This window comes from Silene latifolia, chromosome 8 (genome assembly GCF_048544455.1).
Source record: "Silene latifolia isolate original U9 population chromosome 8, ASM4854445v1, whole genome shotgun sequence".
Classification (NCBI taxonomy): Eukaryota; Viridiplantae; Streptophyta; class Magnoliopsida; order Caryophyllales; family Caryophyllaceae; genus Silene; species Silene latifolia.
Window position 1 is genome coordinate 44184715 of NC_133533.1, and position 10541 is coordinate 44195255.

The 10541-nt window shown below is 35.8% G+C and overlaps 1 protein-coding gene across 1 annotated transcript; it reads right to left on the reverse strand.

Moving 5' to 3' along the window:
* Positions 1–5733: 5733 nt before the first annotated feature.
* Positions 5734–9483, reverse strand: LOC141596784 (transcription factor MTB1-like). Its single transcript, XM_074417031.1, has 2 exons — positions 9180–9483; positions 5734–8986 (listed from the first exon to the last, which is right to left on the reverse strand). Exon 2 carries the CDS (start codon positions 8902–8904, stop codon positions 5989–5991), a length of 2916 nt encoding a protein of 971 aa, XP_074273132.1. The 5' UTR covers positions 8905–8986; positions 9180–9483; the 3' UTR covers positions 5734–5988.
* Between the last annotated feature and the right edge of the window lie 1058 nt (positions 9484–10541).

The following is a 10541-nucleotide window of genomic DNA, read 5'->3' on the forward strand; positions in this document are numbered from 1 at the left end:
CATGCCAAAAAATCACCGCCACTCAAACTCTCCCTCCTGGTGCCGCACACACAACCCTCTCACCAGTGACGCCCAAATCCACCGTTGTCGACACATTTCCCCAACTCCACTGCTGCCTCTCACCACGGTGACCACCATAACGACCACCTCTCATCATCGCCTTCGATTCACAATCTCATTTCACTCACTGACGGAGCAACACCACCGGGCACCGGACCTTCGGCCATTTCTTTTTGCAGGTGCTCCTTTCTCTTCCCCGACATTAATCACCTAAACGCGCCACCATGGGCATCCAAGCGACTTACCTCAGTGTCGACTCACTGTCGAAATACGAGCACAACATCAGCAGAAATCAGTTATCGTTAGTTTTTTTTAATAATTCGATCTAATTGCTAGATCTACAATACGCGAAGAAAAGGTGGGATAAGTACTGTGAGCATGAAACAACTCGGTGTCAGGTTCCTCTCCGGCGTCGGGGGTGATGCGATAATACGACACAGGCGAAATTGATAGAAAAACGAAGAGGAGAGAAGACGTCAGCGCCGGTGAGGAAAACAGAACTTAGAAGGCCGCTAACAACGCCGACGTTATTGGTGTTCGCCGGTGACAGTGGTCGGTGGAGGTGTGGAGATGCAAGAGGATGGCGAGGGAAGTTGGGGTTTAATATTAGGGGTAGTATAACGTACGGGAGGATTTAGAGAAGTAGTGGGGGTCTGAACTATCAACAGGACCATAGATGTTTTTCATCCAAGGGTTATTGCTTAGTTCGTAAGTTCGCACCGAACTTTAGGTTCGCACGAGATCCTATTTCTATATATATATATATATATATATATATATATATATATATATATATATATATATATATATATATATATATATATATATATATATATATATATATATATATATATATATATAATCAAGGTTAAAGCGCTGTGGATGCGCCACGTGTCAACCCAACTTTAAATACAAGTATTAATTACAGCTGAACATTAAATATAAACATAATAAATGCGTATAAATCTCAACAAAATATTAATTATAGCTTAATAAATTTTATTATAAAATTACATTAAATAAACGGTGATTTGATTTTAAATTTACTAAAAAATTATTTTGATAAAAATTCTAAAATGTAAATAATTACGTTTATTGCGAAGAATGATTCAAATTGAGTATAATTTTCATTATATTTATTGAAATATTTTGATTTGTAGAGATGATTAAAGTGTCTCATAATATTTTATATTTACGTAAAAAGACATTTTGAGAAAGTTATAAAACTTAGACCATTAAATCCTAAGAATAATATATTTGGAAGAGTCATTGTATTTCTTAAAAACATAACTTAAAGAAAACTACTAAGAGATACTTAAGTTTTTATATGGGAATGAAAAAAATTATATTGCGAGAAATTGAATACATATGAGATTTTGATAGGTTTAAATAGTGTGATAACAAGTATGTGTATGAGTATATATGTACACAGTGATCTCGAATGCATTTGAATAATCAAAACAAAAGTAGTGATTATTAAATAATATAGTATTATAAAAGACATGAAAAAGTAGAAAAAAAAATGTTACATTTTTCTTTAATATCTTCAACTAAAGTTCGTATACGTCAAGTATAAATATTGATTATGACTAGCTAAATATTACTTTTAGTTAAATATTTTATATGTTATATTTTAAATATTTTGAAGTTAAACCTCAAAAAATACAATTTGAGAAAGTTTAACCTAATTTATTTACAGGTAAAATCTTAAATATCATTTATATATAGTTGTTTAAAAATACAAAAGGTGCAATTTTTATAGATATGTTTGATACATAACATGCAAAACACAATCAAAACATTTGAATAAGTTGAGTTTGAACTCTATATGTTTGATACATACATATCACACGTTATACATAAAAAAATTAAAAATTACATAAAATTATATTCACATCATTTTGAACAAATATTAATTGATTAGGAACGTACATATTGTGAAATGATAGAATTTGAGAACTTAATGTTGATTGTTGCATTATTCAAAAAAAAAAATTATTTTAATTAATATGATACTTGATCAGTCACAAAATAATTTATAAAATTTTGATCAGCATAATTAACTATCACTTATTAATTTTAATTAAAATTGTATGTATTTTATTTTAACATATTGAAAATAAACCTAAAAAAATTAAATTTGAGAAAAAATAATTTATTTTTACTTATAAGTAAAAATATTAAAGGTCATATATAAATTATGTTATTTTTCTTCAATTATAATAATTAAATTTTAAAACAAGTCGCGCGAAGCGCGGGATACTACCTAGTTATAAATTAATATTGAGTATTTTTTTCTCAAAAACAATCGTCTAATTATTCATCGACATTTAATTTAGTGAAACTTAAATGTAATTATCATAGACGAAATAGTGAAAGAATTAGTTCTAGGTCCATTTCGGTCTAAGACCGACTGCACCAATATTTCGGGTTTGGTCCGGTCCAAGACCGAAAGTTTTAGGTCCGGTCTTCGGTCCACAAAAATTTTATTTTCGGTCTTCGGTCCGGTCCGGTTTGGTCCGGTCCGGTCTTGGACCGATGCTCAGCCCTACTTATAAGCGTTCTTTCCTTTTATGCCAAGTTTTCAAGTGTATACGTTAACTGATATTGTTTGACTTAATTCGTAATTCTACTGTTTATTTTGTCCTCATTTCAATGTTAATTTTTGTGCAAACATTTCAAAACTTATCCTATATGGTATAATTTGTCGATATTTGAAATTATTAATAGGGGTGTTCATTGGTCCCGGACCGGACCAAACTCTCTGGACCGAAGACCAAATAAAGGTTAAGAGGTGGACCGAGGACCGGACCATATTAATATTGGTCCGGTCCGGTCTGGACCACAAAAACACGTGGACCGGACCGGGCCAAATGGACCAAAGTGGACCAAATATTATTGTCATTAACATGTTTTACCATATAAAACTAGAACTCGAGAAGTTCGTAATGATCAAAATAAACAACATTATTTTCTTATGAGATTTAACTACATAATTACACATCTTATAATACGTGTAAACAAAGTAGAAAATAAAATCAATAATATTACAAATTTAAAAGTTATTTTATTACATAACTTCGGTCCATGGTCCGGTCCGCGGTCCATTCGCATTGGTCCAGGACCGGACCGAAGACCAAAGTAGAGTAAATAGGTGGACCGTGGTCCGGACCAAACAAAATTTGGTCCGGTTTGGTCTTTGGTCCGGACCACTGAGTGAACAGCCCTAATTATTAACATGCTTTAACATAGGCGTAAACACGTCGACATATGCATGCTCTAATCAAAGATATGAGATACGACGGGTGTAAGCATGATATCCAACAAGAGTGTAACTATGTTTTTACAATTAATACTCTCTTAATACTAATGTTATTTTGGAAAAAAAAAAATTAACATTATAATTTAAATAAGTAGATTATACTGTTATAGAAGTATTTTATTTGCAGCAAGGCTTGCTATAGACGGATATATCCGTCTATAGCAAGAGACGGGTCAAATCTTATCTTAATAAATAGAAGAACAATTAATCCCTCCTCCTTCATCCACATCACCACATTCAACCTATTTAAAAAAAAAAACAATAAAAGTGGGACCCAACGCAAAGAATGTGGATTAATTTCTAAAAAAATCATTTTGTACGTAAATATTTACGCTTAGGTTTTATACGTAACTCAAGAATAGTTCCGTCTTAATTTTTACACAATAATAAATTACAATAACAACAATAATAATAAAGTACAATAATTTTTTTTATAATGAATTATACCGCAAGTGCTCAGATCTGTGCAACCAAAAACGCGGACTAATCTTAGTGTTAAACAATTAAGCCGATAAATTGATCAGAAAAATAATCTCACTTATCCAATTAATCACACAAAATTTCAATTTAACTACATAATGTGAAACAATTAAAAAAATTAATATTTGACAAACAACTATGATGAATTCCGTCCGAGCGATATCATATGCTGGAGAAAGAAATCGCACATTAAAGAGAATATTAATTTGATCAAACTCATTCATCAAATTATTATTTTAAATTAATAATTTAAACACCACATAAATTAATACACCACAGAAAATTCTTAAAAAAAATTATTAAAAAAAGTAAAAGATTTGCTAAACAAGAATCTCATGGATAGTGTCACTTGCATATTGTGAGAGGGCACTATCCGATTTCAAATTTAATGACGGATAGACTGTTTTCAATGAGAATTTGTGTATATGGAATTATATAACAAACTATAACTTTAAAATATAATTTTATGGAATTCCGTTTTAAAATTTTTGCAATTTAGTCAAACAATATCTAAAACAAGTTTAATAAGCAATCCCGTGCAATTTTGCACGGGTTAAAACTAGTACCCTTAAAGTGGTGACATCTTTGGGGCCCACCACGCAAGGTTGTTGTTTGTCTTATGCGTAATATGGTATGTTACTTGGCTCGTCTTTAGTTATAGATGGATAATTGCCGTCTATAATGAGATTTTGTGTTTTATTTGTAAATGTAATTGTCAAGTATATAATTTCCATGTAACATATGAGAAATCATTTACTTCAAATAAGAAACCAAAATAATGTTGTAAATCTAAGAATTTACGAAAAATTTTATATATATAAAATCTATACACGCCCGTGCAAAGTTACACGGTCCTAAACTAGTAATATACTAAAAAAGAACCTTTTTTTTACAAATTGTCCTAAACTAGTAATATACTAAAAAAGAACCTTTTTTTTTACAAATTGTGTAAATAAAAATAGCTTGGGTTTTGCCAAAAACTATTCCCAAACAATAGGTCAATGCAGAATCGTTTTTTTTTTTTAAATTTTATAATTCATAAAATCAACCCAAAAGGTGTCTAGTGCCTAGTAGCATTTGAAACTTGAAAGTAAAGAATATTCCATAGACCAAAGTTATTACTTTACCCTATGCAACATTAAAATTGACTTATTTACTTTTAAATTCCAACTTCAATTAAAAAAAATGGTTTCAAACCAGTAGTACGGTACCGCGTACGTGCGACTTGGTTACCATGCAGTTGAAAATATAATCTAGCCTAAAGCCTATGTAGACCCATTGACAATAAATATTTACGACTCAAACCACAAACATTGGTTAGCTCCGACTTGGTTACTACGGAAGTCATTACGGTAATTTTTATGTTGTTGCCTTCCAACATTTGAAATATAGATTATGAATGTGACCCGTGAATGAGCTAACGCCAGACAATGTTGGCCAAGAGCAGTTATAGTACCTAAATGTTGTACGATAACTGCCGTACTGGATCATATGATGCCATTTACCAGTTACCACAAACTGCAGCTAAGATTTGTATGGTTCATGTACTATGCTGTGTGCCTGTTTCATTAAACGTGTCTCTTTTCAATAAACTTTTGCCGACAGTCAATTAAAACTTAAAAGTACTTCATTGAATATTAGAATGTAATCTGACAGTTACAACCAAACAGAAAGTTAAAAGAGCCTTTATGTAAGACGGTTATACAATATGAGACGGTTTTATAATGACTTACTTTTATCGTCTAAAGGTAGTACTCCTAATAAATAAACTGCATAATCTACACGACATTTCTACTGGGTATGTCGTATAACAGTCGTATTTGAAAATTTCGCCTCCAAGAGACATGACTTGCACATAACAAAAGCAAAGCTCAGCAAAACTGGAGTTCAAAATAGTTGCTTATGACAATATGTATACATATGAACAAAATACAACAAATTTTGTGCTTCTGCTACTGTCAATTGTCTAATATTCTATTTCTATTGGCCACCTTTTTGCACCATCTATTTCTCTAAACTCTTGCTGCAACATTAAATATCTGCAGAAGTTATAAAATGGATATTTTTTACTCTAGGTACTTTACTACCAAATTACACTTGCTACATGAGATAATAAACTAGAGCTTCTATCCCCCATTTGATGAGGGGGTTTGGAAGAGCTTAGATTCATTTGATAATGCTGCCATTAGTTTTTCCTTTGACAATTGTTCGGAACGTTGAGACTTGATCACAAAGGTATGAAATACGGTGTCAGTACCTGCAGCGAGCTTTGAATCGAGAACTGTGATCTCTTCGTCCTTGAACGCCTGGATGACTTGCGCTACAGGGTGTAAATCAAGGGGACAGCTCACTCTCACGACCAGCTCATCGTTGATTGCCTGGATTTCCACATCAGCAACCGGGGCCTGAGATTGTTCTTCTGTATCAGCAAGTGATATAGCCTCTTGTGACGTGGCGCTGTTTCTCTCCTGTTCTGTTTCCAAGTCTTTGAGCCTTTTCTGCAACTCAGTAATATAAGAGACAGCATCTCCAAGTAAAGAGGCTTTGTCCATCCTAGAAATGTTGGGCACAACGGCCCGCAATGCATAAAACCTTTGATTAAGCTTCTCTCTTCTTTGTCTTTCGGCCTCAACGTGATTAAGTGCTTCCTCTCGGCCATTTGCAGGTTTCCGTCCCCTTTTCCGTGGTTTTGAATCATCTGACATGCCAAATTCTCTGCCAGACCCCATGTCAGAGTGTTCAGAATCCCCACTGCCAGCTTGAGAAATCACGGTAGGCCCTGATGCTGCGCCCGAAAAATCAATCTCCATTCGAGCTGGCTTTTCTTGGTGGGATTGAGATTGGGATTGTGATAGGTTGTGACGGTATTCACTACGAATACCATTCACGAAATCTTGCAGCCTCGAGTTCTGAGGACTATAGTTATGAGGGCTATAAATCTCTGAGGAAGTTGCATTGTTTACGCCGGGAATGCCTGTCCAACTAGGGTTATGTAGGCCAGTTATTGCGCTTTGAGTGGTACAAGCAACCTTGGTTCCATTTGCATGAGGATCCCAAGTTCTATCTTCCACCTTTCTTACAGCAAGTTTCTCCCTGAATTGAGGCCGCTCTGATGTGTTCAGATTCTGTCCAAATAATTTTGGGAACCCGTCTACTTTATTAGCAAATCTCAAATTTGCGAAAGGGTCAGCTGTTGGAGCAGGTGGTGCTGTTAATGAAGAAAAAGCAGGTTTTGAGGATGGTACCGACCCATGACTGAGTACTGAGGATGGAGCTGAACCATGAGCAAGCACTGAGGATGGAGCCGAACCATGACCAAGTACCGAGGATGGTGCTGACCTGTGAGCTGGTAATTGACATGGAGCCGACCCATAATCTTGTACTCGAGCTGGCATTGATGAATGAGACCTTGTGGGGGATTGTACTGACCCTTGAAGAGGTACTCGGGCTGGCATTGATGAATGAGAAGTTGTAGGGGATTGTACTGACCCTTGAAGAGGCACTCGAGCTGGCATTGATGAATGAGAGTTTGTAGGCGATTGTACAGACCCTTGAAGAGGTAATCGAGCTGGCATTGATGAATGAGAAGTTGTAGGGGATTGTACTGACCCTTGAAGAGGTACTTGAGCTGGCATTGCTGAATGAGAAGTTGTAACGGATTGTACTGACCCTTGATGATGTACTCGAGCTGGCATTGATGAATGAGAAGTTGTAGCGGACTGTATTGACCCTTGAAGAGGTACTTGAGCTCCCATTGATGAATGAGAAGTTGTAGGAGATTGTACTAACCCTTGATGTACTCGAGCTGGCATTGATGAATGAGAAGTTGTAGCGGAATGTACCGACCCTTGAAGAGGTACTTGAGCTGGCATTGATGAATGAGAAGTTGTAGCAGATTGTACTGACCCTTGATGTACTCGAGCTGGCATTGATAAATGAGAAGTTGTAGCGGATTGTACTGACCCTTGATGATGTACTCGAGCTGGAATTGATGAATGAGAAATTGTAGGGGATTGTAGTGATCTATGAAGAGATACTCGAGCTGGCATTGATGAATGAGAAGGTGTTGGGAATGGTACCGAAACTTGAGCCGGTGTTGGCGATGGAACCGACAAGTGAGCAGGTACTGTAGACTGTACCGACATGTAAGAAGGTATTCTAGCTGGCATCGGTGAATGAGCAGCTACTGATGCAAAAGGTGCTGAAACAGTTACATTAGAAAGACCACGACTGGAAGCAACAGGAGGAGCAGGATCATCTATCTCGATCTTTGGGGTTAAAAGAGGCAAAACTTGAGGTGGTGGTTTAGCTCGAATAAACAAAGATGCAGACGAAAAGGCAAATTTCAATGCTCTCAATAGATCAGGATTCTCCACCATGGGTCTCACAGACCCCAATTCAACAACTCCAAACTCCATCGGAATCAAAACCACAGTCCGAATAAAAGCAGACTTTGCCAAAAACGCTCGAACACAATAATCAGACTTGGAACCCAACAAATCCGACTCCCAAACATGATTCCCTGAGGCAAAACATCTCCCTGGACCGCCTTTACCCTCAGGAAACGAGAAATACATAGACACCAAAAAGAACATCTCCATATCAGTAACCCTATCCAATTTCAAGGCTAAATTATCATCATCAGAACCTCCAAACAATGTATTCAATTTCTGAAGTACCCTCTTTCTAATTTTCTGTTGACCTTCGTCCTCAACCCGGTATTTCATAAACCGGGTAGCTTCTGATTCTTCTCCTTCATTTGGCTCCCTACAGTACCCATCACCCCAACTCAAAATCAATTCCCCTACCTTAGACCGCGAAATCTGCCAGAAAAAGCCGTAATTCCAGCTAAAATTTGCGGTATTCGGCCTCTCAACAAGATCTGCTAACTTATTATGAATGTTTTCACTATTTTCAGCACTGACCAATAAAGTTTCAGCCATATGAGGATTTGCCACCAAATAATCACAAGCTCTAGTACCCAATATTGAGGCAATCATTGCATTATCCTCCTCATTCAAACCAACCCCTTTTCCTCCCATTTCACCACAAACTTCTATAATTAACTAAATCAATCAAAAGGGTAAACTTGAACTCAAATCCCCAATCATTTTATTTAAAACCCTAAAATCAAAAATTATCAAAATTAAACACAAAACACAATCCCATATCAAATTCTAACAAATACCCACTGAAATTCAGATCTCATATATTCCAAAAGCATCAAAAAAGTGACCTTTAATTCAACTAACATGCAAATTTGACAAATTAAACCTACAAAACCCAGAAAACCAGTTAAACCAAAATGGCAACTTACAAATCTTTCACAGTTGTAGATAATAGGAAAGAAGCAAACTTTCTTCGGACTGTTGAAGAGATTTCAATACATAAAATACAGCTCAATAAATTAAACAAGTATTTTAGAAGGATTTTTTTTTAATTTTTTGGACTGCCTGGGATTTTCCCTCTTTGTTGAGGTAATAATAGTAGGAGGCAAAAGAGAATAGTAGTGAGAGATGGAAAAGAATTAGAGAAAGCAATGCACAAAATTTAGCATTTTTTTTGTTCTATTTTTAATTACTTTTTCTTTGACTATCTAGATCCCAATTCCCAATTGCTAACTCTCGTGGGCAAACAGCAAAGCCTATGGCAATATTAATACCCACATAAATAATAATTCACAAATTCTTATTTCAGACCGCAAGATCCGTTTGAAATAGTAAGACGGATACTATTTTCTCTCACAAAAACCCATTTAGGGAGTGAGTGGGAAAGCACATGGGGGTGTCCCACCACCCATGTGCTTCACACTTGTGAGATGTCTTATTGTTTCAGACGAAACTTACGGTCTGAAGCAAGACGGACTAATAATAATTTAGACTCGGCAAATCGGGTCAACCCGTGTTTTGGATCGGGTCATTTCGGTTTCTCAAATTTCCAGGTTGGGTGGGGTCATTTGGGGTTTACGGGTCTGTTTCGGGTTTGTTGGTCGGGTCTGTTTCGGGTCACGCGGATCGGGTCATTTTCGGGTCAATGATTAAGAGAAAAAAAGGCATTTCAAGTCTTTTGGGGTCAATTAAAGTTATGATTTGTCGGGTCATTTTCGGATTGAGTAGTTTCGGGTCGGGTTTGTTATGGGTCTATAAAAGCTCAGGTTATTTTCGGGTCGGGTCAATTTGGGCTTTGGGTGTCATTCGGTGCGCAGCCTTCGAGTCGATTTCGGTCTCTAGTCAGCCTTTTCGGATCGGGTTGATTTTGTCTGGTCTACCCACATTCTTACTTCAAACGGTCTTTAATTTATGGGCATGATTAATGGTGAGATTCACCAAGGTCTTAAGGCTCTGTTACATCAATTTTTCACTAACTTTTATTATTTCTTTATTTATCACACTCAGCTGAGACTCACCTCAAACTCCATACATTATAACCAAAAACTTTTCCATTTCACTTCTTCTTTTTACAAACTAAAAAAAAGAACAAAAAAAAATGACACATGAGATCCATTCATTAGATAATTTACTTTGAAAGTAAGGTCAAGACTAACTCAAAGTCTTAAGTTGAGTCTTGGATTTCCAAAACTCAACTTAAGACTTGTTAAGACTTTGGTAGATTATTGGTAGTTTTGAGTGAGTCTTGTCTTTAGACTTGCCAAAATCTGATCTCAAGATTACCAATAATC

What these genes read in the sequence shown, in the direction of transcription:
- LOC141596784 (XM_074417031.1), bottom strand. Translation starts at nt 8,904, where the DNA reads ATGGGAGGAAAAGGGGTTGGTTTGAATGAGGAGGATAATGCAATGATT.